At 57.5% G+C, this 27,072-nt stretch overlaps 2 protein-coding genes across 3 annotated transcripts in view; one reads left to right on the top strand and one right to left on the bottom strand.

Annotated features, from left to right (window-relative positions):
- Window positions 1-275: 275 nt before the first annotated feature.
- PXMP2 (peroxisomal membrane protein 2) lies at window positions 276-7,855 on the bottom strand (the record flags this gene model as incomplete). Its single annotated transcript, XM_084254395.1, has 5 exons — window positions 276-471; window positions 1,762-1,881; window positions 3,492-3,654; window positions 4,605-4,721; window positions 7,734-7,855. 5 exons carry the CDS (start codon window positions 7,853-7,855, stop codon window positions 403-405), a joined length of 591 nt encoding a protein of 196 aa, XP_084110521.1. The 3' UTR covers window positions 276-402.
- Window positions 7,856-8,257: 402 nt separating this feature from the next.
- Window positions 8,258-27,072, top strand: part of POLE (DNA polymerase epsilon, catalytic subunit) — a gene marked incomplete at its 5' end in the record, with an annotated part of 33,189 nt that continues 14,374 nt past the window's right edge. The window contains 24 exons of one of the 2 annotated variants that reach the window (XM_084254193.1): window positions 8,258-8,322; window positions 14,424-14,565; window positions 14,655-14,735; window positions 15,063-15,107; window positions 15,672-15,764; window positions 16,036-16,190; window positions 17,619-17,760; window positions 17,845-17,925; window positions 19,493-19,600; window positions 20,305-20,415; window positions 20,635-20,720; window positions 20,986-21,105; window positions 21,838-21,970; window positions 22,050-22,163; window positions 22,266-22,478; window positions 22,683-22,790; window positions 23,701-23,829; window positions 23,896-23,998; window positions 24,081-24,227; window positions 24,385-24,530; window positions 25,355-25,503; window positions 26,173-26,265; window positions 26,418-26,562; window positions 26,863-27,020. In XM_084254193.1, the coding sequence (XP_084110319.1) occupies window positions 8,261-8,322; window positions 14,424-14,565; window positions 14,655-14,735; window positions 15,063-15,107; window positions 15,672-15,764; window positions 16,036-16,190; window positions 17,619-17,760; window positions 17,845-17,925; window positions 19,493-19,600; window positions 20,305-20,415; window positions 20,635-20,720; window positions 20,986-21,105; window positions 21,838-21,970; window positions 22,050-22,163; window positions 22,266-22,478; window positions 22,683-22,790; window positions 23,701-23,829; window positions 23,896-23,998; window positions 24,081-24,227; window positions 24,385-24,530; window positions 25,355-25,503; window positions 26,173-26,265; window positions 26,418-26,562; window positions 26,863-27,020 (2,864 nt within the window). The remainder of the gene's footprint in view (window positions 8,323-14,423; window positions 14,566-14,654; window positions 14,736-15,062; window positions 15,108-15,671; window positions 15,765-16,035; window positions 16,191-17,618; window positions 17,761-17,844; window positions 17,926-19,492; window positions 19,601-20,304; window positions 20,416-20,634; window positions 20,721-20,985; window positions 21,106-21,837; window positions 21,971-22,049; window positions 22,164-22,265; window positions 22,479-22,682; window positions 22,791-23,700; window positions 23,830-23,895; window positions 23,999-24,080; window positions 24,228-24,384; window positions 24,531-25,354; window positions 25,504-26,172; window positions 26,266-26,417; window positions 26,563-26,862; window positions 27,021-27,072) is intronic. The other variant, XM_084254192.1, reaches the window with a different exon arrangement.

Genomic DNA, 27,072 nt, shown 5'->3' with positions numbered 1-27,072 from the left:
GCTGGGGTGCACCCATTACCTGGCAGAGCCCCGCCGCAGCTGGCTGAGCAGCCCGGCTGAGCAGTATTTTACCTGTTAAAAGAGCTTAAAACCTGAGGGCAGCTCTCTGGCCCCACATTTCTGCCAAAGTGATAGCACTTTTCTGGGAAATTAAAGTCACCCATAGAGGCGGCATCAGAGTTTATTGTGATCTAGTCTGATCTAAGGGCACACAGAATCACTTCGGTGTAGTCCCAGTTTCTAGGGCTGCACAGGCCCCTGACTTGGGTTGCTGCTTTCCCAGCCGCCATCTTAGGGCACCCGGAACCAGGTGATACAGAGTCAGGCTGCTCCTGCCACTGGTCCTTGCCAGGTGGGCATCCCTCGGTCCCTCCACAGTGCCAGCTTCTCCTGTGGCCATCTTCACTTCCCCAGAGAGGCCAGGTAGGTGTACCAGATCAGGGCCACCAGGTTGGCGAAGAGCACACGGAACTGCATGGAGAAGAGAGGCCGCAGGCCCTGCTGGGGCCACTCTCTAAGCCAGCGCAAGCCACACCCGCCTGTACTTGGCTCAAGGGACGGGGCGAGGACAGCCCTGCCTGACAGCGCCACAGGCCAGAAGGGAGAAGGCAGCATCCTGCAGCCTCCCTCCTGGATCGCTGTAACCCCTGCCGTCGCCCTGGCCTGCCCACAGCCCATCACTGCTCCCCAGGGCCTTTGTCCCTTTACCCTGCCTCTACCCCCACCAGAGCCACCCTCTGTGGTTTTCCCCTGGTCTGTGCACAATGGGAGCAGCGGGCTGTTCTCCAACTTGTCCCTGAGTGTAGAGCATACAGAAGGCGCATAAAAAACAACAGCTGAGGGCCCCCCTGGTGGCGCAGGGGGTTAAGCACCGCACTATGAAGCAATCCACAGCCTCTGCAGCACGAGTTAGATCCCCAGCCGGCCAGGGAGCAACCCACAAGGTGCAGCAGACCCCTCCTGTCTCCCTGCTGCTCCCCTCAGCAATGTACTTTGGTCAGTCTGCCTGTTCTGCTCCCCACTGGTGAATCCTCTTACCTCCGCACCTCTGGCCTGTACCCCAACTCTTATATGCATAAATAAATAAATCTTTAAAAAATAATAAAAAACAGCTGAACAAACTCCTCTGCCCCCACCTGCAATCACCAGGGCGGCAAAGGACCTGGTGGGCAGTGTCCACCTTAGGTGGCTTCCATCTCCCTGCCCGAACCCCCACTCCCAAAGACCCCAACCACCTTCGGGACCGGCCTCCGGCCCCTCCTGGCAGTTGTGGAGGGAGCTGTGCTTCCTGCCTCTGGCTGCCCAGGCATCAGGCCATACACGGGCCTAGGCCAGCTCCCTCCACAAGGCCCCAAAACCCCATGGGCTTCCCCTCTCCTCCCACCGCCTTTGGGGGACACCCCCAGATTGCAGCCTCCCTACTCCAAGGCCTCTGAGTGGGCAGGCACGTGGGGGTTTTGAAAGGAGATGGCCTGCCCTGTCTCGAATCTGTGCGGACCCCTGGGGCGCTGTCCTGCGCGCACCTGCGGAGGCCTGGCCTGGAAGGCGGCTCTGTGGGCTCCGCCGCGGGGCCAGCGCTGGCCGCGGCACGGGCTGGGCTTCCGGGGACGTCGCTGGGCGCCCGCAAGGAGTCCTGCCCGCCGCGGCCGCCGTCCCACCCCCAGCGGGAGCCCCTCCGCCCCACTCCTGCACGGGGTGCCCGTGGGGTGAGGGGGTCGGCTGCGCGGAGAGACACGGGGCGTCGGGAGGGGCGAAGCTCACCTGCAAAGGCACGTAGTTGAGGTTGATGAACTGCGCGGGGGTCCACACTCGCCAGTTCATCAGCAGCGCGGGCCAGAAGCCCGTCCTCGCCTGGGCCACGCAGGCGGCCGCGTCCTTGCCCTGCGGGGAGAGAGCTTGTGGGCCCGGGACCGGGACCGTGAGGCCCATCTGTGTGCTGGCCGGGCCAGCCGGCTGGGCTCAGCCCTCAGGGCTTTCCAGCACTCTCCAGAGCGCAGGCCTTTTGGAGCTTGTCAGGGGTTTTCTTGGTGGGCCGGGCACACGGATTCTAAGTTTTACCTGGAAGAGTGAATGCATGAGGATCTCCATCTTCGAAAAGAATAAAGAGGGAAGGCCTACCTTATTCCTGGTTTTACAAATACTGTAAAATTGGGGCCTCCCTGGTGGCGCAAGGGGTTAAGCACCACACCATGAAGCAATCTGCACTCTCTGCAGCACGAGTTCGATCCCCGGCCAGCCAGGGAGAAGCCCACATGGCGCACAGACCTCTCCTGTCTCGCCTGCTGCTCCCCTCAGCAGTGTACTTCGGTCAATCTGCCTGTTCTGTTCCCCGCTCTGTCTCTGGTGAATCCCTTCACCTCCCCCCCACAAATCTGGCCTATACCCCAGCTCTTGCAGCATAAATAAATAAATCTTAAAAAAAAATCATAACACTAGAGGAAAGTGTGAGAATATATCTCTAACTTTTGGGTTTTTCAAAGCAAACAAAATAAAATAATAGATGGTCTAGGGGAGTGTTTTCAAAATTTCCCTTTAAGGAAGCCCAAAAAGGAATGACAGTTCTGAAAATGTGAAAATTTTAAACTCCTGTGACACCGCCACAACTTTATTTACGTAACTTTGAATTTTTAATATTATGCAAATGTTCTTACTTCATCTGAGCTTGGACACCTACAAAACAGGGCGGCATCTGCGCCCTGAACTGGCCACGCCTCCGGCCAGGGCGGCTGGTGCCTTGGGGACAGCTGGGACACGCTTTCTGCTCTTTAATGGAAACACATGCCCCGGGATGGGCCCTCCCGAGCTCCTCATCACCAGGGACCTGTCAGTGTCCCAGGGAGGCGAGTCTCGCCTGCTACCCAGGGCCCTGGGCCAGTCGCTCCTCAGGATGAGGCCCAGGGAGCAGCCACTCACCTGCTGCAGCTGGTGACTTTCAGGGGAGAACAGGACACCTCTCCCCAGGGTGGGGCAAGCAGCTGGTCAGCAGGGCAGGGACAGGCGGTCGCAGAGACCATGAGGCAGCTGTGGACACTGCTGCACGTGCGGCCAGGAGGTCAGGGCGTGGCGCAGTGGCCACAGACCACTCATGGATCTGCCCAGAGCGGCACAGGCCTTCGCCACGGGCCGGGGCTGAGAGCTGGCGCTGCAGCAGGGGGACGGCCATGCCGTTTCTCCAAGTCACGTTCGTGACATGGAAAATATCCAGGACTGCAAGGAACAGATTCTGCGGTGGCCACACCACCACCAAATGTGCGGGACAAGGCACGGTCACTGTCAGTGTCCGAGGCTCCTGACCGGCCATGGGGGGCACAGAGGGGCGCAGGGCCGTCCTCCGTGAGAGCTTTGCTGCGTGTGTGCGTCCGAGACGCTGCAGCTGCCCCCTGGTCACTCCCAGTCCTCACAGAGGGAAAGGTGGGGCTGCACAGAAGTGCAGCAGGAAGTGCAGCCTCTGACCCTCACCCCAGCCGCGGGCAAGGAGCAGCAGGACCAACCTCCAGGAGGCCCATGACCAGGAAGAACAGCAGCAGGAAGGTGGGCGCGAAGAGCAGGCGGTCCAGCAGCAGACGCTTGAGCGGGGCCCCGGGCATCCCGGGCGGGACCCAGAGCTCCAGGAGCAGGTAGAAGTAGTGGCTCAGTGGCCCTGTAAAGAAGCACCTGAGGCCGCGGGGTGAACGATCGCCTTCTGACACCCCAAGCCCAGGTCCTCAGCCCTACCTCTGGGCCGGGGCCACAGCTGCTGCAGGGGAGCCTCTGCCAAGTCTTCCTTTTCCCTCTGCATTTCCCAATGGAATCCTCGCATTTATTTTCAAGGCCGTTGTGCTTTTCTTGCAGGTGCTGCAGCTGCTTCCCGGGCCCTCTGCCCTGCACTGGTCTCTGACATCCCCGCTCGGGGCAGGGCACTCGGCCTGGTGCCGCCACCTCCCACGCCCTACTGCAAAGCCTGCCTCGCCTGTCTGCCCAGTGCCCCTACCCAGCTCTTCACAGGGGATCCTCAGCAGCGTTGCACCCCCAGAGTGTGTTCTGGGTGATGACCCATCTGTCCCAGCCGCTCTGTTCCAGGCGCTGCCTCCTTTCCCCAGCTTTTGTCACTGGAGCTCAGACCTCACCAGTAGCCCAAGGAGCTAACACCATGACCTCTGTGGCACCCCAGAGCTAGTTTTCCATCAGAACCCCAAGGGTGAGGGCAGGAGCCGGGGCCTTGTGGTAAAACTGCTGCAATTTTGTGCTTTTACCATGCAAAAAAGTGGCCCCAAAACAGCACACTTTTCAAGGTATCTAAGTTTTTCTCTTCTCGACGTTAATGTTCTATGAAAACAACAGAAACCAGCTGGCCATCGAGCTGTTCTCTTTCAGGCCCTTTGAGCCTTGGGTCTGACAGGCTCCGGAGGTCACCTCCTCTCGGGCCCCTCGGCCCCATCAGGATGGGACATGCACCCAGAGTCCTAAATGAGGTAACACCACACCCTGATTCCCCCCATGATTCCTTCACTGGTGTGTGAAAATTACTTTTCCAGATCAGATTATTCCAGAAACTCGGCTGTGGCACCCCAGCCTGGCCGCACTCAACCTGCCGACTTGTCGAGGAGCCCCTTTGTGGAACTCACCCATAGACGGCGTATCTGAGAGGTCCACTGATGGCTAGCTTTTGAGAGGAGTTTTCTTTTTTCCGTTTCTTCCCAATTATCTGGGCCAGGACGTTCCCGAGAGCTGACAGAATGCCACTGTGGACAGAGAGGGCATCAGAAGTGGGCGCAGAAGCAGGAGGCTGTTTGCTCCACACAGACTGAAAATGGCTAATCAGAGGCCATTTGGGGGTGACTGATGAGTCTTCAGGAAGCAGCTGCAACTTAAGCACCCACATCCTAGGTGCACACCTGCCGGGGTCATATTTCCCATGTTCAGGTTGTTGATGTCAGGATCCTGGTTTTGCTGTGATTCTGAAAAAGGCCGCCATGTATGGGAGGGGGGAAAGATGTGTTTATTAAAAGGCGTCTCTTGGGGACTTCCCCGTACTCTGACTGTGGGTGGACACATCACCTATGCATGTGATGAGACAACAGACAACCAGACACAGAGGCACACGTGAGAAAAGCTGGGGAAACCGAACTGACTGAGTCCTGGTTTGACACGTTATCACTGGGGAAACCGGGCAGATGATTGCTTACAACTGCACAGGGATCTGCTGTCACTGCAATACAAATTTCCTTTTTCAGGGCCTCCCCGGTGGTGCAGCAGGTTGAGCGCAGTGCTGTGAAGCTGTCCGCAGCTTCCGCAGCGCCGCTTTGATTCCTGGCCGGCCGGGGAGAATCCCACATTGTGCGGCAGACTTCTCCTGTCTCGCCCGCTGCTCCCCTCAGCAGTGCTTTCGGTCCGTCTGCCTGTTCTGCTCCCCGCTCTGTCTCTGGTGAATCCTCTCACCCTCCTGCGACTCTGGCCTGTACCCCAGCTCTTGTATAAATAAAAATTTAAAAAATTTCCTTTTTCAGTAATTTTTTAAAAGATTTATTTATGCATACAAGAACTGGGGTACAGGCCAGAAGTGCGGCAAGTGAGAGGATTCACCAGAGACAGAGTGGGGAACAGAACAGGCAGACTGACTGAAACACAATGCTGAGGGGAGCAGCGGGGAGACAGTAGAGGTCTGTTGCGCCATGTGGGTCAGCTCCCTGGCCGGGGATTGAACTCATGCTGCATAGTTGCAGACAGCTTCACAGTACTGACGCTTAATCCCGTGTGCCACCTGGGACCGAAGTACACTGCTGAGGTGGGCAGTGGGCGCGACAGGAGAGGTCTGCTGCGCCATGTGGGTAGCTCCCTGGCCTGCTGGGAATTGAACCAGTATTGCAGAGGCTGCAGTGTCACAGTGCTGCGCTCAAACTGCTGCGCCACCGGGGAGGCCCAGTATCTTTCATTTATTGTAATAAAAATTTTAATAAGTGGAGCCAGGGCCTCCCCGGTGGTGCAAGGGATTAAGACGCAACCTATGAAGCAATCCGCAGCTACTGCAGCACCAGTTCGATCCCCCTGCTGGTCAGGGAGAAGCCCACATGGCGCAGCAGACCTCTCCTGACTCGTTCGCTGCTCCCCTCAGCAGCGTATTTCTTTCTTTCTTTTTTAAAGATTTATTTATTTATTTATACAAGCACTGGGTACAGTCAAAAAAGCAGGAGGGTGAGAGAATTCACCAGAGCCAGAGCGGGAAGCAGAACAGACCGACTGATGGAATACACTGCTGAGGGGAACAGCAGGCTGCAGGAGAGGTCTGCGCGCCATGTGGGGCCCTCGCCAGCAGCAGGGGAGCCAACCGGTGCTGCAGAGGCTGCGGGCAGCTTCGCAACCCAGCGCTCAACCACTGCGCCACCAGGGAGGCCCTCTTCTTCTTCTTTTTTTTTTTTTTAAAGATTCATTTATTTATACAAGACTGGGTACAGTCAGAAGCATGGGAGGGTGAGAGAACTCACCAGAGACAGAGCAAGGAACAGGCAGACTGACCGAAATACACTGCTGAGGGGAGCAGCGGGCGGCAGGAGAGGACTGCGCGCCATGTGGGACCCTCGCCGGTGGCTGGGGATCGAACCGGCGCTGCAGAGGCTGCGGGCAGCTTTGCAGCCCAGCGCTCAATCGCTGCGCCACCAGGGGAGGCTCTCAGCAGTGTATTTCGATCACTCTGTCTGTTCTGCTCCCTGCTCTGTCTCTGGTGAATCCTCCCTGCTCTGGCCCCCACCTGTGGCCTGTACCCCGGTTCTTGTTTGCATAAATAAGATAAATCTTAAAAGAAAAAAAAGTGGAGTCAGGCCCAGGTGTCCCAAGACTAGGCCAACACCTGCCTCCTGAGAAGCGATCTCTTGCTCTGATCCTCGGCTTCTCCTTTCTCACTGTTCATTTTTCCAGGGACACAGCCCGCTGTCCTGACCTCGCCGCCATAACCAGCTTGCTCTGCATTTGGGACTTTGTCCTGCTGACCCGCTGCCCTAGCGCCATGGAGGGTCACCTTCTGACCGTTGCTGTGTGCTGCCTCTCTGCTTCTGCCCAGTCCTCACTGGTAGTTAGTGATCCAAAGTAGCAAAGCCGGCACCTCACATCCAGGAGCTCTTCAGTTTCTCCCAAACCTGATGAGCTGCGCCTTGGGGCACCCACCTCACACTGTGCCAAGGAACAGGCTGCAAGGTGGTGACCCTTCGCCCTCGCTGTCTCCTGGGGCGGATGGCAGCCGCCCGTATGGCGGCAGGAAGGTCTCCAATTTGGTGTGTTCCTTTCGTCTGGCTCCCTGGTGCTCCCGTTTCAGTCTCTAAACCTTACTTTTCTGGGTCCCCCTGGGGGTGTAAGTGGTTCCAGCCTCTGCAGCACGAGTTTGATCCCGGCCAGGGAGTGACCCACAGGGCACGGCAGACTCTCCTGTGTCCTCGCTGCTCCCCTCAGCGGTGGGTTTCCGTGGATCGGCTCCCCGCTCTGTCTCTGGGGACTCCTCTGACAGCCCCTGCCCCCCACTCCGGCCGCACCCACTCTTGCGTGCGTAGAGAGGTAACTCCACGAACGGCTGGACCTTACTTTGCAGAACCCCATACCCAAGCCCCACAAGCCGAGCTTTCTGGCGCATTTCCCCGCTCCCGAGGGTCACGGCGACCCGGCACCCCCGCTTTCCCGAGCGCCCGCGGGCTCCGCCAGGAGCTGTCCCGGGGCCGCGGGCTCCGGCGTCGGCGCCTCCCGCCCGGCCGCCCGTCCCTCCCGCCGACCTGGTGGCCGCCTTGGTGAGCACGGGGTGCAGCCGCAGGAGCCGCAGGTACTGGGCGAGCGCGCGCCGCGGGAGCGCCCCGAGCCCGGCCGCGGCCCCCAGCCGCGACGCCGCCGGCGCCATCGCCTCCCGCCCGGCCGCGGGCTCCGCACCTGCCGCCCCCGGGGGCGGGGTCGGGGCGGGGTCGGGGCGGGGTCGGGGTCGGGGCGGGGTCGGGGTCGGGGGCGCGGGCGGGTCGGGGGCGCGGGCGGGGCGGGGTCGGGGGCGGGGACGGCCTGACGGTGCCCGCCCCGTCGCGGCCCGCAGGCCCCCCCACGGGACGCCGCCGAGCGCCGCGCGCGCCCCCGCGCCCTTTTCCCCGAGTCCCTCACGGGCCGCTCCCCCCGGGCGCGGGCGGCGATTGGAGAGGGGCGGGCGGGGGGCGGGGCGCGGCGCGGCGCGGGGCCTCTGATTGGGCGGGCGCGCCGGCTCTCGCGAGACTTGGGGAGCGCGCCAAACTTGCGCGGGCGGCGGCGGCGGCGCGGCGGGATGGTTCTGAGGAACAGCGGGCGGCGGCGCGCGGAGCCGGGCGCGGACGGGGAGCCCAGCCGGTGAGGGGGCGGGCGGGCCTGGCTCACCGCCCGGAGCTCGGCCGTCCGGACAGCCCTGCGCGGGGCCGCGCGCGCGAGTGGGTCTGCGGCGGCGCCGCGGGCAGGGCGGGTCGCCAGACCCAGACCCAGACCCGGCCCCTCAGGGGTGCGGCCGGGCCGGGGGGGGTGGGGGCGGCCGGGGGGCCGGGCCGGGGGGGGTGGGGGCGGCCGGGGGGCCGGGCCGGGGGGGGTGGGGGCGGCCGGGGGGCCGGGCCGGGGGGGGGTGGGGGCGGCCGGGGGGCCGGGCCGGGGGGGGCGGGGGGCCCGGGGGGCGGGGGGGCGGCCGGGCCCGGGCCGGGGAGGGGGCGGCCGGGGGGCAGGGCCGGGCGGGGGTGTTGGTGGGTGGCCGGGCCGGGGAGGGGGCGGCCGGGGGGCGGCGCCCAGGCCCTGAGCGGGCGCGGGGCCGTGCCTGGCACCGGCGACCCGCGCGGAGGGTCGGTCGCTCGCAAGCTGGAAACCGGGCAGCAGGTCCGGCCCGGCGGCTGCGGCGTCTTGCGGGCCCCGCCGTCCCTCCCGCAGCCGTCGTGGAGCACCCGAGCGTCGTCCTCTCCGGCTCGGCGGTCGGGGCCACGTACCCCGGCGCTGGACTTGGGCCCGCGCCGGGAGTCCCGGTTCTGGCGCCCTGGCAGCAGGCGGGAGGCCGCTGCCGGCGCCGGCCACCCTGCTCTGGCCTCACCCAGGCAGATTCGCCCTTTCACCGCCGCTGGACGGAACCGCGTGGTCCGAGTGGCCAGGCCCGGAGCCAGGCGCGGTCGTGTGCGCCGGGCCCCTCCCGTGGTCGGCCCGGGGACAGTGGCCACAGATCCTGGCCCGAGTGTCCCGGGAGCTCCGGCCCAGGAGCTGGTGCCCGGGAGCTGAGAGCGGAGCTTCCTAGCAGCCGAGATTGTTGCTGGGCACAGAGTGTGATGTCCACTTTGCTGTGTCTTGGTGGCTTTGACGTCAGGGTCGGGCTGGCCAGGGCGAACCTGTAAGGGTCGCTCTGCGCCAGCGGGCGTTCCCAGCTGTTTAAGAGAATGTCGCGTGGACACCAGCACCCGGCACAGGGCAGCGTCCACCTGGCCTGGGGCAAGTGCACTTGCCCTGTGCTCAGCACTCTCCAGTCAGCACTTCTGCTCTCTTGCTTTTGTGCATTTAGAACAAACATGCTGTAAAGCCATGGTTAATGACTCCGCTGAGTAGAAAGTAAAGCCGTCTTTCAGTGGTAGGTCCCGAAGAAAGTGGCTTAGCTTGGCCTCTGACATCTCCAAAGGCGCATACACTGAGCTGACCCTGCAGCCCAGGGCAGTGTGGCCCTCACGTTCCTGCTGTCTTGTGTGAAGCATGCCTCCCAGGTGTGCTGTGGCACCGGTGTTGCTTGTTATCCACCTGTGCTGGTCTCAGGGTGGCACCCGTAGATGCTCAGTCAATATTTTCTTTTTTTTTAAAGTTTTATTTATTTATTTGTTTGTTTGTTTATACAAGCACTGGGTACAGTCAGAAGCGCGGGAGGGTGAGAGGATTCACCAGAGCCAGAGCGGGGAGCAGAGCAGGCAGAAGGACCGAAGGACACTGCTGAGGGGAGCAGCGGGCGGCAGGAGAGGTCTGCGCGCCATGCGGGACCCTCCTCCGGTGGCCGGGGAGCAGCCGGGGATCGAACCGGCACCGCAGAGGCTGCGGGCAGCCTCGCAACCCAGCGCTCAACCGCTGCGCCACCGTGGAGGCCCTCAGTCAATATTTTCAACTCAGATTTCATGACTGAAACTTATATTTACATTGATCTTTTTTTTTTTTTTTTTTAGATTTATTTATTTGTTTGTTTGTTTATACACACAAGCACTGGGGACAGTCAGAAGCGCGGGAGGGTGAGAGGAGTCACCAGAGCCAGAGCGGGGAGCAGAGCAGGCAGAAGGACCGAAGGACACTGCTGAGGGGAGCAGCGGGCGGCAGGAGAGGTCTGCGCGCCATGTGGGACCCTCCTCTGGTGGCCGGGGAGCAGCCGGGGATCGAACTGGCTCTGCAGAGGCCGCGGGCAGCTTCGCAACCCAGTGCTCAACCGCTGCGCCACCGGGGAGGCCCTTACATTGATCTTTGATAAATATCACAAACGCTGTATCTCGAGCACCCACTATGTACAGAGAACCCCGTCCACTGTCACCTCTGTTGTGTGATTTAATCTTCACTGCTCATTTTTGACAAAATCTGGTCATCAGGTTTTTGGTTTTTCTACATTGCTCTGTTTTGACAACTTTGCTGTCTCCAAAGTACTTTTATGCTCATTATCTCTTATAACATGCATAAAAATTTTGCACGGGTAGGAATTGTTCCGTTTTACCAGTAAACTCATAAATGTAGCAACTAACATTTAAAAAAATTAAAATAAATACATAAAAATTTATTTTGAGATCATTGTGGAATCTCATGCAGTTGTAATTACAGAGAAAGGTCCCGTTTACCCTTTTCTCAGTGGGAACATTTTTTTTTTTAATTTTAACATTTATCATTTTTTTTTACAATTTTTTTTAAACTTTTTTTTTTTTTTTAATTTTCTAGAGGCATGTCTTATTTATTTATTTATTTGTTTGTTTTGTTTATACAAGCACTGGGTACAGTCAGAAGCGCGGGAGGGTGAGAGGATTCACCAGAGCCAGAGCGGGGAGCAGAGCAGGCAGAAGGACCGAAGTACACTGCTGAGGGGAGCAGCGGGCGGCAGGAGAGGTCTGCGCGCCATGTGGGACCCTCCTCTGGTGGCCGGGGAGCAGCCGGGGATCGAACCGGCACCGCAGTGGCCGTGGGCAGCTTCGCAACCCAGCGCTCAACCGCTGCGCCACCGGGGAGGCCCTTTTTTTTACAATTTTTTAGACAATCTTTGCTTCCCCACCCCCTCAGATTGAATTTCCTTCCCCAGGGCATCCATGCACCATCGCCACAGTCCCCTGTGTGCCTCACTCCCTTCCTCTCACCTGTCTCCCTCCTCCTCCCCTGCAGGATGTCTCTGGTTTATTATTTTTTGTTTTGCTTTGTTGTGATTTGTACTGTTACTTTTTTTTTTTACACTGATGTCTTACTTGGTTCTCCTATATTCCTGTTATAAGTGAAACCATCGGATATTTTTCTTTTTCCTTCTGGCTTATTTCACTGAGCATAATTCCTTCTAGCTCCATCCACATTGCTGCGAATGGCATGAGTTTATCTTTTTGATTGCTGAATAATATTCCACTCCATAATATTCCAATATATATATATATACACACACACACCACATCTTCTTGACCCAGTCATCTATTTTTGGGCATTTGGGTTGTTTCCAGGTTTTACCTATTGCGAATAGTGCTACAATAAACATAGGTGTACAGGTGCTCTTTTGAATCACTGTTTTTGTGTCCTTTGGGTAGATCCCTAGGAGTGGAATTGCTGGGTCATATGGTAGCTCCATTTTTAGTAGATTGAGGAACCTCCAGACAGCTTTCCACAGTGGCTGGACCAGTTTGCACTCCTTATTTAGGTTTTCTAAATAGGTTCCTTATTTAGGTTTTCTAAATTCCTGCTATGAGTGAGACCATCCTATTTTTCTTTTTCTTTCTGGCTTATTTCGCTGAGCATGATCCCTTCTAGCTCCATCCATGTTGCTGCAAACTGCATGTGTTTATCTTCTTTGATTGCTGAGTAATATTCCATTGCCTGTTGGCCATTTGCATTTCCTCTTTGGAGAAGTTTCTTTTTAGCTCTTGTTTGTGATCAGTCCTTTATCATTAGTGTTGTGTGCAAAAATGTTCTCCCAGTCAGTGGGGTTTCTCTTTGTTTTGGTTATTGTCTCTTTTGCTGTGCAGAAGCTCTTTAATTTGATGTAGTCCCAGCTGTTTATCTTTGCCTTCACTATCACTGCTTTGGGGGATGTGTCTGTAAAGATGTCTGTGAGGTGGGCCTCCCTGGTGACGTAGCGGTTGAGCGCTGGGTTGCGAGGCTGCCCGCAGCCTCTGCAGCACCGGTTCGATCCCCGGCCGCTGGGCGAGGTTCCCACATGGTGCACAGACCTCTCCTGCCGCCCGCTGCTCCCCTCAGCAGTGTATCATCACTCTGCCTGTTCTGTTCCCCGCTCTGGCTCTGGTGAATTCTCTCACCCTCCCGCACTTCTGACTGTACCCAGTGCTTGTATAAATAAATAAATAAATCTTTAAAAAAAAATGTCTTTGAGGTGCATGTCATTTAGTGTTTCGCCTATATTTCTTTCTATGTATTTTATGGTTTCAGGTCTTATGTCTAGTTCTTTAATCCATTTTGAGTTGGTTTTTGTGTATGGTGTGAGGTAGTGGTCAAGTTTCGTTCTTTTGCATGTAGCGACCCAGTTTTCCCAGCACCATTTATTGAACAGACTTTCTTTGCTCCAGTGCATATTCTTTGCTACTTTGTCAAAGGTTATTTGACCATAAATCTGTGGGTTTATTTCTGGATTTTCTGTTCGGTTCCATTGGTCCGTGTGTCTGTTCTTGTTCCAATACCATGCATTTTCCATGATAATGTAATATAGTTTGAAGTCTGGGAGAGTGATGCCTCCATTCCCTTCTTTTTTTTTTCAGGAGAGCTTTGGCTATTCGGGGTTTTTGGTGAATTATTGATGAATTTCATCAATAATTGTTCTATTTCTTTGAAGAATGTCATTGAAATTTTTATTGGAATAGCATTGAATCTGTATAATGCTTTTGGTAGGATGGCCATTTTAATAATGTTTTTTTATTTTTATTTATTTATTTTTTTTATATAGAGGCATGTTTTTATTTATTTATTTATTATGTTTGTTTGTTTGTTTTGTTTATACAAGCACTGGGTACAGTCAGAAGCGCGGGAGGGTGAGAGAATTCACCAGAGCCAGAGTGGGGAGCAGAGCAGGCAGAAGGACTGAAGGACACTGCTGAGGGGAGCAGCGGGCGGCAGGAGAGGTCTGCGCACCATGTGGGATCCTCCTCTGGTGGCCGGGGAGCAGCCGGGGATCGAACCGGCGCCGCAGAGGCCGCGGGCAGCTTCGCAACCCAGCGCTCAACCGCTGCGCCACCGGGGAGGCCCTTTATTTTTTTTTAAAGATTTTTTTTTTTTTAATAGAGGCATGTTTTATTTATTTATTTATTTGTTTGTTTGTTTGTTTGTTTGTTTTGTTTATACATGCACTGGGTACAGTCAGAAGCGCGGGAGGGTGAGAGAATTCACCAGAGCCAGAGCAGGGAGCAGAGCAGGCAGAAGGACCGAAGGACACTGCTGAGGGGAGCAGCGGGCGGCAGGAGAGGTCTGCGCGCCATGTGGGACCCTCCTCTGGTGGCCGGGGAGCAGCCGGGGATGGAACCTGCGTCGCAGAGGCCGCGGGCAGCTTCACAACCCAGCGCTCAACCGCTGCGCCACCGGGGAGGCCCTTAATAATGTTAATTCTTCCAATCCGTGAGCAGGGGATGTCTTTCCATTTCTTTGTGTCTTCTTTTTTTTTTTAACAGTGTTTTATAGTTTTTTTTGTACAGGTCCTTTACCTCTTAAAGATTTATTTATTCATTTCATACAAGCACTGGGTACAGTCAGAAGCGCGGGAGGGTGAGAGAATTCACCAGAGCGGGGAACAGAACAGGCAGACGCTGAGGGGAGCAGCGGGCGCGGCAGGAGAGGTCTGCGGGCCATGTGGGGCCCTCGCCGGCAGTCGGGGATCGAACCGGCGCTGCAAAGGCTGCAGGCAGCTTCTCAGCCCAGCGCTCAACTGCTGAGCCACCAGGGGAGGCCCCAGCCACTAGTTTTTGTATGAACACATTTTCATTTCCCTGGGGTAAATGCCCAGGGTACATGCTGGGTTTTGTGACCCGCTCTGGCCGTTGCTTTCATTAGTGTTCTGGTTGTAGAGGAACTGGTTTCCATGGACCTGGCCCTGTCCTGGTTCCCCCAGGAGTCTTGTACTTTTCATGAGCTGTTTTGCCATGAGTGAGGTTTTTCAGGCATGCACCGACCTTGTCACACTTAACACATGCACAGCGTGGTGGAATGCTGTGCGAGCGGGTGCTTGCCAGTAAGGCAGGTATGCTCCCTCCCTCCAGGGACGATGGTGCCCCCTCCAGGGACGATGGCGCCCCCTCCTCTGTCTCTGCACTCAAGCGCCTGGAGCGCAGTCAGTGGACAGATAAGATGGATCTGCGGTTTGGCTTTGAGAGGCTCAAGGAACCTGGGGAGAAGACTGGCTGGCTCATCAACATGCACCCTGTAAGCCCCGGGCTTCCCTGCCCTCCCACTCGGGGTGCTCCTCTACACGTGGAGGGTAACCACGGGTGTATTGACCAATTCTCCCCTAGACCGAGGTTTTAGATGAGGATAAGCGTCTGGTCAGTGCCGTGGACTACTACTTTATCCAAGACGATGGGGGCAGATTTAAGGTAAGCCCCTCAGCCCCATGAGTGAAAAGCTGGTCAGCGATGGGGTAGAGCTGGGCCCCCAACAACGAAAGTTTCTTTAGCTCTCTGATTCTTAGGAGAGGAGGGACTGGGCCTTGGCAGTGTGTAGCCTAAAGCCTGATGGGAACATGGTCCGAGGAGCCGGGTCGTGTCTCTTAGGCTCTCACCCCCACCACATGGGCAGGCCTATTTCTCGTTGCACCTTTGCTCTCCGGAGGTGTCGAGGTCCAGGCTGCATTGCATCAGCCTCTCATATGATCTCTTTTTCTTTCTTTCCCTTCACCCCGAATGGGTTGGTAACTCTTGCAGGTGGCCTTACCCTACAAGCCATATTTCTACATTGCAACCAAAAAGGTAAGTGTGTGCAGCTCCTACTCCCTTCAGCTGTGCCCGGGCCTCTGTTTCCTCCCTCCTTGTCCTAATAAGCCTGTCCTTTTCTTTCTTTTTTTTTTTAAAGGTTTATTTATTTATTAAAAATATTTATGCCTACAAGAATTGGGGTACAGGCCACAGGTTGGGGCGGTGAGAGGACTCACCAGAGACAGAGTGGGGAACAGAACAGGCGTATTGACTGAAACACACTGCTGAGGGGAGCAGCGGGCGAGTCAGGAGAGGACTGCTGCGCCATGTGGGTTGCTACCTGGCTGGCTGGGAATCGAACTCGTGCTGCGGTGGCTGGCAATAGCTTGATAGCGCTGTCTTTAACCCCTGCGTCCCCAGGGAGGCCCCCATAAACCTGTCCTTTTCAAAGGTCAAAAAAAGGGTAAATGTGGGTCATGGAATCAGGTCAGGTGATTCTCTTCCCTAACTTGCTCTGGGTGGGGGGTGGTTCAGAAATGGAAATAAAGAGGCCTCGAAGGAAACAGGCTGGGAAGGGAAATAGATTGGCTAATGGAAATCATTCTCATCCTGATTTAGGGCTGTGAGCGAGAAGTTTCATCTTTTCTTTCCAAGAAGTTTCAGGGGAAAATTGCTAAAGTAGAGACTGTCCCCAAAGAAGATTTGGACTTGGTAAGTGTCACTCAGACCTTTAGGGTGCACCTTGGGTGAAGAAGGGATTGGGCAGTCTCCGTGCCGGGGCCTGGGCTGTCTGGTGACTGCACAAGTCCTCTCCAGAGGGCGCTGTGGTGCTGTCGGTGCCCTGAGCGGAGTTTGATAAGGCGTTTGGAGTTTTCAGCTCTTCAACTCATGTATCTATCTGCCTTTGAGTTCTAACCCACTGTCTCTCCCCAGTAAACTCCTTTTTCTTTTGAACTCATGAGCAAATCTCTTCACTCTACAGCCAAACCACTTGGTGGGTTTGAAGCGAAATTACATTAAGCTGTCCTTCCACACCGTGGAGGACCTTGTCAGAGTGAGGAAGGAGATCTCCCCTGCTGTGAGGAAGAACCGGGAGCAGAGCCACAGCAGTGACTCCTACACGGCCATGCTTTCCAGGTGAGCTGCCTCGGGCAGACAGCGCCAGCCCGTGAGGACCGTGTTTCCATTTTAACTAAGTTGTCCAGGTGGACAGAGGTGGCAAAGTCCAGCAGTGCAGTCCCCTCAGGGTTCAGCACCCGTCTTTCTGGAGACTCTTGGGCCCTTTGGTGGCTTTGCTACCTGAGGTGTTTGTGTCGGCATTGTGGCAACCCCACATGCTTCTCACAATGGGCCTCAGCAGCGCTTCTTGTCCTGCGTGGAGTTGCTGTAAAGGTGGACGCCTTTTGCGCCCCTGATCCCACCACCCCAGTAGTTTTTTTTAATTTTATTTTATTTATTTATTTATTTATTTGTTTGTTTGTTTTGTTTATACATGCACTGGGTACAGTCAGAAGCGCGGGAGGGTGAGAGAATTCACCAGAGCCAGAGCGGGGAGCAGAGCAGGCAGAAGGACCGAAGTACAGTGCTGAGGGGAGCAGCGGGCGGCAGGAGAGGTCTGCGCGCCATGTGGGACCCTCCTCCGGTGGCCGCGGAGCAGCCGGGGATCGAACCGGCGCTGCAGAGGCTGCGGGCAGCTTCGCAACCCAGCGCTCAACCGCTGCGCCACCGGGGAGGCCCCACCCCAGTAGTTTGTTTCCGTGGGTGTGGCGAGTGCTGAGCTGGCAGCCAGCTTGTCGAGAGCCTGGACTCACGCAACACCCTTCTCTGGAGAGCCTGGGGCACTTCAGTGCCACTTAAGTACAGGATACCAGACACCGTTCGTCGGATGTATGGACATCAATGTGCAGGAAGCAGGATCAGCGGTGCAGAAGAGGAAACCTTGACTGCTTGAAAGTTGGGGTGACTTCAGAAAAGCCACCCGCTTCCCACCCCACGTGCTCCAGTGGACCACAAACCTCCAGAATGTTTCAGGGTGTCCCTGAATGCTGAGTCCCTGAGAGACCTGAGCCACCTTTACAACTATCTTTGGTCTTTTTCCCTCCTAACAGTCCATCCAGTATCCGGCAGTCTAGTGGGCTAGTGTTGGAGGAGTGTTTTAGTGACAGTGGCTTCCTCTTAGTGTAGGAATAACTATGATAGGAATCGTTCCCGTGCCCTCACAGTGCTGAGAGCTGTGTGACTGTGACCCGGGGGCTCATGCAGACCTGTCCTGTCAGCCACCTGTTTGTCAGGAGGGCGGGTCATGTCTTAGGGCCCCCAAGTGACAGCGTGTCCTTTCAGTGGGGGTGTGATGTGCAGCCTCTAAAATGCCCACGAGCAGAGTCTCCTTGTGTCTGTGACTGCCTGGTGGGGGCATCATGCGGTCATTCCTTCCGGAAGAAGGACACGTCCTGTCAGCTCAGCCCCTCCATCTACCCTGTGCTTACTCAGCACGATGACTGCCCCCTACTGCCCCGCTCCCCTGCTCCCGGCAGACTCGGGTGAGTGGCTCGCCCTGTCTTGCAGTGTTCTGCAAGGGGGCAGTGTGGCTCTTGATGAGGAGGAAACCTCGAGGAGGATGGCTGACCAGCTGGACAACGTTGTAGACATGCGTGAGTACGACGTGCCTTACCACATCCGCCTCTCCATTGACCTGGAGATCCACGTGGTGAGTGTCTGCAGCTGGGCGGCGGGGCAATGGGCCCGGCCTGGAGAAATGGGCTCTGGCACTCAACACATCACTTGCCAACAGGCTCATTGGTACAACGTCAGATATCGAGGAAGCGCCTTGCCTGTGGAAATTTCCCGTCGAGATGACCTCGTAGAACGACCTGTAAGTGCTGCTTGCATTTCCCCATCCTAAATTTTCCACCTGTTTTTGGAGAGATCTAATTCAGTGCTGAAAGGTGATTTTATTCAAATATTTGTTTCTTTTACCTCAAATATCTCCTTGAAAGAATTTCTGAGTTATCCTTTTTTTACCAGTTTCTGACTTGAGAAGCATGTGGTACAAACACATGCAGTCTATCTACTTTGCTCTTTCTTGCAAGTCCCTGACTCAAGCTTGACCCTAGGCGTCCTTTTATGGGCCTGAAGGGCAGGCTGCTCCCCCTTCTCTGTGCACCCCTCTACCCACACCCTCTCTGCTTTGACCTAGAGATCTTGGTGGATATAGCCGCTAGTTGGTATGGACAGGATTGTTTTTTCCTCCTGCCCTTCATCTTTTGTCTCTTCCGTGCTTTCAGTTTCCAGCCTTACAATTTGGACTCACCAATGTTGAGCCCGTGAAACCTGTGGCTCCCCATTCTGAGCCTTGGTAAGGGCAGGACCTTCTGCCTGTGCTTGAGGTCCTCCCCCATATTAGGTGACCCCAGGTGTGCTGTGTAATTCCCAGACTCAGTAAATAATAAGCGTTTTTTTTTTTCTAAGATTTATTTATTTATGCATACGAGAGCTGGGGTATAGGCCAGAGGTGTGGAGGGGTGAGAGGATTCACCAGAGACAGAGTGGGGAGCAGAACAGCCAGAATGACTGAAATATACTGCTGAGGGGAGCAGTGGGCGAGTCAGGAGAGGTCTGCTGTGCCATGTGAGTTGCTCCCTGGCCAACCGGCATCGAACTTGTGCTTCAGTGGCTGCGGATAGCTTCATAGGTTGCGTCATAACCCCTTGCACCACCAGGTAGGCCCAAACCTCTATTTTTTGTTTTTCAAAGTTTCCTGACAGCTGTTGCGAAGGGCATCTTGCGCTCGTAGTTAAGAAGCTGTGAGCCTGGTCCAGTTGTAGTAGTGACTTGAAATGGGACGTGTCTATGGGAACCTGATTGGGTGGACAGTGCCCCCAGCATCCCTGTCGGGTGGAGGAGCCCTTCATAAGGGAGGATGTGACTGTACATGCGCCTGGCCTCATTGTTAGGGAGGCTGGTCTGAAGCTCAGAGGGAAAGCTCTGACCTCCGCCCCAGGTATGGAGCACGTGAGAAGGGACGCCTAATGAGAAGGTGGTGGCTTGGGGACAGCTTTCTGAGCTTGGGGAATTCTGCTCAGTTTTCTAATGAAGATGTCAGGTCTGTGCCAGTCTCCTGTCAGGGTTGCCATAAAGACCAGGCGAGCTTAGGCATTTCAGCAGCTCTGATTCAGTGTTCTATAATTCTAGGCTTTTGCTGTGACCAGCAGCTCTCACTTTTTCTCTTGTGTTTAGAGTTTCACACCATTGCTGAACTGAGGCATCCTGGATGTAGGCCAGGCAACTGAGATGCCTGTCCTGCTGCTTCCAGAACATTGCCTGGCAACAGCTGACTTCACCTTCAGCACCTGGGGCTGGTGGTGTGGTGTTGAGAGGACCCCTGGGTCTCGGGAGCCAGCTTGGTTTGTGACTGACTCAGTGCTGCATTGTCCCTCCAGGACCCTGTGGTTTTGGCATTTGACATTGAGACGACCAAGCTGCCCCTCAAATTCCCTGATCCCGAGACAGACCAGATCATGATGATTTCCTACATGATAGACGGCCAGGTGAGTGGCACATCCGGTCCCCGAATCAGAATAGCATCTGCCCCGTGGTATTTTTAGGGTGACAGTCAGTGGAGCCCAAGAATGTGGCCAGGCAGGCTGTTATAGCATGCTCTGTGCTCCCAGCATTCATTAGACATCTGACACACGGGGTGTGGGGTGCACATCCCTTCTGGGGGAGCTATGATGAATTCAAGCCTAAGCAGAGACTTTTTTATTTTTTATTTATTTATTTTTTTTTGCATTTTCTTTTTTTTTTTTTTTTTATAAATTTTATTGTTATATTCCCCATACAATTGCAGCCCCCCCATTCTGACCCCAATCCCTCCCCTCCGGCCCCCCTAAAAGTGTCCTAAGCAGAGACTTTTTTAAAAAGATTTATTTATGCTACAAGAGCTGGGGTGCAGGCCAGAGGCGTGGGTGTGAGAGGACTCACCAGATAGAAAGTGGGGAGCAGAACAGGTGGATCTACTGAAATCTGCTGAAGGGAACAGGGGGGAGACAGGAGAGGTCTGTTGCACCTTGTGGGTAGCTCCCTGGCTGGGGATCGGACTTAGGCCCCAGGGGCTGGCAATAGCTTGATAGTGCTGAGATTTAACCCCTGCACCACCAGGCAGGCCCTTGCTGCAGAGACTTCCAGTAAGGGCCACACGTCAGGGATGAGCTACTGTGCCCTCCCTCACGCCGACTGCTCATGGTTCCCACAGGGCTACCTGATCACTAACAGGGAGATCGTGTCAGAAGACATTGAAGATTTTGAGTTCACCCCCAAGCCGGAATATGAAGGGCCTTTTTGTGTCTTTAATGAGCCCGACGAGGTACAGGGCACCCTCGGCACCTCCTGGTATTTGGGCTGAAGCAGGAGGTGGACATGGTGGCTCTTCTGAGCCCCGATTTGTGGTGTCAGGGTGACGGTCCACAGCCTCGCTCCCCAGTGCTGTGGTCTCGCGCTTGTGGGGTGGGGTGGCGGGCAGGGCCGAGAGGCAGCTGTTGATTGGAGGAGGGGCCAGCTCTGACCCGTGGCTCTGGGACCTTAGGTCCGTCTACTCCAGAGGTGGTTTGAGCATGTCCAGGAGACCAAGCCCACCATCATGGTCACTTACAATGGGGACTTCTTTGACTGGTGAGTCTGTCTTGTCTATGAGTAAAAAGTGTTTGAGAAAGATCCGGCCTGATCACGTGTCTGCTAGTTAACATGAGCTTTGAGCATGTACGAGTACATGGGAGTGGTTATGGCAGGAAAGGCAAGAAGAGGAGTCAGAGGAGCAACCCTTGGAAGCACCACAGGGCCCCTCATCCCCTTTGAGGAGAGGCCTGGGCTCCTGGGTGCACTCAGGGCAGTGTTTCCTGTGAGGGACTCCAGCCTGTGCGCTCTCCACCCCTCCTAGGCCATTCGTGGAGGCCAGGGCGGCGGCCCATGGTCTGAGCATGCGCCAGGAGATAGGCTTCCAGAAGGACAGCCAGGGCGAGTACAAGTCACCCCAGTGCATCCACATGGACTGTCTCAGGTAGGCCCCACACAGGGGTACAGGCGCCCCTGTGGGAGTGGAGAGGGGCGGGTTGACATATTTGAGAGGTGAGGATTTGGGGGCCTGCAGACTTGGGGGTAGGGGTGTATTTCTGGGGCAGTTGTGGGGGGCAGGCAGAGCTCGGGTTGACGACCCATCTGGAGAGACTGTCCAGGAGGAGGCCGGGACCCAGGGCACTGTGGTGTAGAGTTGCCACTGCAGGCTTATCTGGTCCAGGCTGTGATGACGGGCCTTTGAGATGAGAAGTAAAGGGCGCAGGAGCCCAGGGAAGCCCCAGTCCGCAGAGGCCATGGCAGGGCAGCTGGGGAGGGTCTGGGAGGGGGGACGGTGGGGGGGGGGACCTGAGGGAAGGGCTATCCTGGAGCGCCTCTCTGCCTCTCTGCTTCCGGCTGTATGAACAGAGCAGGGAAGTGGCAGGAGGGCCTGGGGGTGGGGAGAGCAGACCCGCAGCATGGTGGGGAGCGGCGTGCTGGGGATCTGGGGCCCCGAGTGCCTTCTAATTTCTCCATGGGGATGAGGAGGCAGGCCCAAGGGTGGGCTCTGGCACACCTGAAATGAATTGCCTTCAGCAACCTGCCCCAGCTGGGGTCCCAGTGGGGGTCTTGGGCCCGTCTGTACTCGGCATCTCCTGTGCTCGAGCTGCTTTCGGCTGTCGTGGGCCCAGGCTTTGTCTCAGTTGCCTCCGGCCTCTGCACTCGTTCTTGCTCCCAGGTGGGTGAAGAGAGATAGCTACCTCCCCGTAGGCAGCCACAACCTCAAGGCGGCCGCCAAAGCCAAGCTGGGCTACGACCCCGTGGAGCTGGACCCCGAGGACATGTGCCGGATGGCCACCGAGCAGCCCCAGGTAGGGGCCGCTGTCTGCACTTGCCGCATCTCTGGCTGCCCCCACGGCTCGGCCCCACACGCTCATCTTCTCTCCTCAGACTCTGGCCACGTACTCGGTGTCGGATGCTGTGGCCACGTACTACCTATACATGAAGTACGTGCACCCCTTCATCTTCGCCCTGTGCACCATCATCCCCATGGAGCCTGACGAGGTCAGCCTGACCCCATGCTGCCCCTCCCCCACCCAGCTCTGCCACACTGCACATTGGTGCAGCCGCAGGTGTGGCATCTGCTCCAGCCTGGCCTCCCTGCAGGTGCTGCGGAAGGGCTCTGGGACGCTGTGTGAGGCTCTGCTGATGGTGCAGGCATTCCACGCCAACATCATCTTCCCGAACAAGCAGGAGCAGGAGTTCAATAAGCTGACGGATGACGGCCACGTGCTGGACGCTGAGACCTACGTGGGGGGCCACGTGGAGGCCCTGGAGTCCGGCGTTTTCCGCAGCGACATCCCCTGTCGCTTCAGGATGGTGCGCCCTGCGGGCTCTGGGCCTCAGATCCTGCCCACCTCTTCCCAGGGCCCCGCCCCCGCCCTGAGGGCCCCCACCCATCCCACCTGGTCTCCCTCCTCAGGGTGGCCGGGTCACAGAGTGCCCCCAGCTGCGTCTGCCTGGGGTGGCTGGGCAAGGGCGTTCCCCTGGCTCACTACCGTGTCCCCCGGTCACTTGTGCCAGAATCCTGCCGCCTTTGAGTTCCTGCTGCAGCGGGTGGAGAAGACGTTGCATCACGCCGTGGAGGAGGAGGAGAAGGTGCCCATGCAGGAGGTCACCAACTTCCAAGAGGTAGCGCCAGGCGGGGGGACGCGCCTCGTTCCTCCTCGTGGCCTCCCTGGGCAGCATGTCAGTGTGTTCCCGTTGGTGCTGGCTGGGGAGGACGGGGCCATGGTTAGGTGCACAGCCCACCTGCCGAGGAGGGGCCTCACAGGGCGTGGGTACAGTGACGGGTGTGGAGAGAGGCAGGAGGCCTTCGGGCCCTGCATGTCCGCACCGTCTATCCCGGGCTGAGGAGCTGCCAGAGGTTTCAGGTTTGTTTTTGCTAAGACTTTGGCTGCGTGACGTTGTCCATGGTGCTTGGAAGCGCTGTTGGTGGGGTGTGCGTGTTGCCGGTGGGCCTGCTGTGCTGGGGTTACATGGGGCTAGCCCCTCCCCGCTGGCCCATCCATTTGCCCCTGCACGTTTTCCTTTGTTGGCCGTGTGCTGTGTTGCCAGGCTGGGGTCCTGGCATGCCGGCTTCTGTTCACCGCCTCATGGGCAGCTCACGCCTGGTGCTCCTGTGCCCTGTGGGCATAAGCAGAGCCAGGGCTGCCTTTACTGGGGCAGGTTTTGGTTCTTGGAGGGCTCAGGTTTGCGCTGATGGCGGAGACCCTGCCTAGACTCGGAAGTTGGTTCACAGGCCTATCCGTGATGCTGGGAAAGCACTGCCACCCTCTGGGCCTTTCTGAGCGCCCCATTAAGGGCAGGGGCAGCCCCGAGAGGGTGGCTGTCGTGCCAACCAGGGTCCACACCTCCCGGCGGACCACACTTCGTGGCCACGCATATGGACATGACTGGTGTGTGTGCAAGCCGCCCCTAGGCTCCTGGGCTCCAGCCGGAGATCTTGGTGGAGGCTGTTCTCTCAGTGCGGTGCTCGCGGCCCTACCCTTCCTTCGAGGAGCTTAGCCCTGGTGCCTGCCGCGGCCCTCTTTCTCCACAGGTGTGTGACCAGATTAAGTCAAAGCTCATCTCCCTGAAAGAGGTTCCCAACCGAATTGAATGTCCCCTCATCTACCACCTGGACGTGGGGGCCATGTACCCCAACATCATCCTAACGAACCGCCTGCAGGTGAGCCGCGTCGGGACGCGGGGTCCGGCTCTTCCTTCAGAATGCTGACCTGTTCCTCCCCCGCAGCCCTCCGCCATGGTGGACGAGGCCACCTGTGCTGCCTGCGACTTCAACAGACCTGGAGCCAGCTGCCAGCGCAAGATGGCCTGGCAGTGGAGGGGCGAGTTCAGTGAGTGGCGGGGCAGAGTGGGAAGGTCAGCAGGGAGTGGGGGGCAGGCCTGTCATGGACTCTCCCCTGGTCACCCTCCCAGTGCCTGCCAGTCGCAGCGAGTACCATCGGATCCAGCACCAGCTAGAGTCAGAGAAGTTCCCGCCCTTGACCCCAGAGGGCCCGGCTCGGGCCTTTCACGAGCTGTCCCGTGAGGAGCAGGCCAAATATGAGAAGAGGCGGCTGGCAGGTGAGCAGCCCTGTGGCTCTTCCCAGTTGGGACGGCTGGTGGGCTCAGTAACTTGGCTGGGGCTGCCTTGCTCCGAGGCGCTGGCCCCTGCGCGCTGCTCCTGGGTGGGTGGCGGCCGTCTCCCGAGCAAGGTCCCACGCCCCTCTGCTGTGCCCAGATTACTGCCGCAAAGCCTACAAGAAGGTGCATGTGACCAAGGTGGAGCCGCGCCTCACCACCATCTGCCAACGTGAGAACTCCTTCTACGTGGACACCGTGCGTGCCTTCCGGGACCGGCGCTACGAGTTCAAAGGCTTGCACAAGGTGGGTGCCGGCTGTGCTGCTCCGCCCTCCACCACCTGTGTGCCTGGGGTCAGACCACTCTGAAGCGTTGTGGGCCTGAGGCCTCTTGCTATTCTGGCTTTCGCCTTCGCGGCGAGGACGTGGGCTGGGCCGGGGTGCCTGGCATGCTTTGAGGGCATGGTGTGCACATGCGGCACACAGCAGACGACTTGGTTTTATTCTTTTTTTTAAACACCAAAGCTTGAAAACGGTTTCTGTGCCCAGGATGGGGCGTTTGCTGTAACACTTTCAGTGTTCTCTGCATTTCCTCATTAGTTGCTGTTGCCAGGGACCTCCTAAGTGGCTCCTGTTCTCCTAACTCCATTAACAGGAGAGGCCTGCTGGCCCCACCTGCTGTGATACTCTCTTGGGTGGTGCTCTTGAGAGGGAAGGCTGTCTGGGCACCCCCCACTGGGCTGCCTGATGGATGCTCTGGAGGGCGCCTGGGCAGGGCGGTGGGTGTGGCCCTGGTGGGGTGGCCAGGCTAGGGCTCCATAGGGGGCATCTGTGTTCTGGAGGGGGTGAGTAGAAGCACTTTATCACTGCGGGATTTTTTTGCTGTTCATGTAGGTTTGCGCCTTGCCTAGTATAGGGAAAGGACAGGTGCTTTGCTCAGAGCGGACTGTCTGCCGGTGGCTTGGCCATGCCCGCTGAGGGCAGCTGGGCCCAAGGAACAAAGCCCTAGGCCCCAGGGGCCCCCAGAAGCCACACGTCATCTTGAACAGCTTTTTCAAGTTCCCTATAGACGCGAGCATTTCCGGTGCGTTACGACCTTGGCGTCTGAGTGGATCTGCTGTGGCTCCCAGGTGTGGAAGAAGAAGCTGTCTGCAGCGGTGGAGGCGGGGGACGCGGCGGCGGCGAGGCGCTGTCGAAACATGGAGGTGCTGTACGATTCCCTGCAGCTGGCGCACAAGTGCATCCTCAACTCCTTCTACGGCTACGTCATGCGCAAGGGGTGCGGGCAGGCCCGAGCCGGGGTGGGCTGCGGGTGGGCGGTGGGCGCCTCACTCTACCTGGGGACAGGCCCTGGGCCTGCTCTGCTACTTAGCGGAGCTAGAGTCAGGGCTAGACACGGCACTTGGTTGGGCCTGACGCCGTCAGTCACTCAGTGGGTGTCCCTGCTGCCCGGGCTGACAGGCCAGCGCAGAGCTGGCCGGAAAGGGGTGGGGATTCTTAGAGTCCAGGTGGCCTGAGCTGTGTTCATTGGACACAAGGACCAGGGTCGGGCTTGAGTGGGCGTGGGCCCCTGGGGGCCGTGGCAAGAGGCTGCACAGCTCCAAGAAGGAGAAAGTTGGGGTGAGGCTTGAGGGAGGGCTGTTTCCTCTGAGAAGATGAGGGACGGAGGTGGAGATTCTGAAGGCTTGAGATGGTGCTGGGGAAATGAGACCCTCTGGGCCAGTTCCGGGAGTCCGGGTGAGGGCTGGCTGACCTGTTGCTGTGGCACCATGCTGCATCCTTCCAGGACCTTCCTGAGCTGAAGCCTGGAATAGGGATAGAAGTGTCCTCAGCACAGCTAACCTTAGCTCTGCCCAGCGAAAGACCTCCCCTTGGTGGCCTCTCTCACCCCTCCCAACCCCTCTGGGGAGACTGTGCCCACTCACCCCAGGCTGTGACCACCCTCCAGGGCCCGCTGGTACTCCATGGAGATGGCCGGCATCGTCTGCTTTACGGGGGCCAACATCATCACCCAGGCGCGGGAGCTGATTGAGCAGATTGGGTGAGCACTGTGAGGGCTGGGCCTTGCTGGTGGGTGAGCAGATCGCTGAGATGGGCTGCAGGCTGGAGGTGTGTTGGGCTCCCAGGAGCAAGCGCCTCGTCCCGCTCCGCACAGCACCGGGTCTCACTGCTGCTTTGTCCCTGTCTCTGAAGGAGGCCCCTGGAGCTGGACACAGATGGGATTTGGTGCGTCCTGCCCAACAGCTTCCCTGAGAACTTTGTCATTAAGACGACCAATGCAAAAAAGCCCAAGGTGACCATCTCGTACCCCGGGGCCATGCTGAACATCATGGTCAAGGTGAGCCTGGGCCCGGCAGGGCTGCCGTCTGGTTTGCACACCTGCCCCTGCCTCTCCCATCCGAGTCTCCCCTTGCCCTTTGTCATCGGCTCCTCTCCCACCCAAGCCTGCCAGCCCCAGTGAGCTCCTGGGTGTCTCAGACGCGCAGCAGTGCGTCTTTCTGTGTCTTGTCGGGTGCCTGTGGGGGCTCCATCCTCTTCTTTTGCCTAGTCGTGTCCAGACAGAGGAGCCCTGTGTCTGCCCTGTCCACTGTGGGGGAACCCATGGACAAGGCCCGTGCCCTTTACCCCTGCTTTGCAGGAAGGCTTCACCAACCATCAGTACCAGGAGCTGGCCGAGCCTTCCTCGCTCACCTATGTCACCCGCTCGGAGAACAGCATCTTTTTTGAGGTAGATGGACCTTACCTTGCCATGATCCTTCCGGCCTCCAAGGAGGAAGGCAAGAAACTGAAGAAGAGGTGAGAGTCCCACAGCCTTAGTGCTGGGGCAGGGCAGGGTGGGCAAGGCCAA

This window comes from Talpa europaea (genome assembly GCF_964194135.1).
Source record: "Talpa europaea genome assembly, chromosome: 14".
Classification (NCBI taxonomy): Eukaryota; Metazoa; Chordata; class Mammalia; order Eulipotyphla; family Talpidae; genus Talpa; species Talpa europaea.
This window is presented reverse-complemented; position numbering and strand designations above follow the sequence as displayed.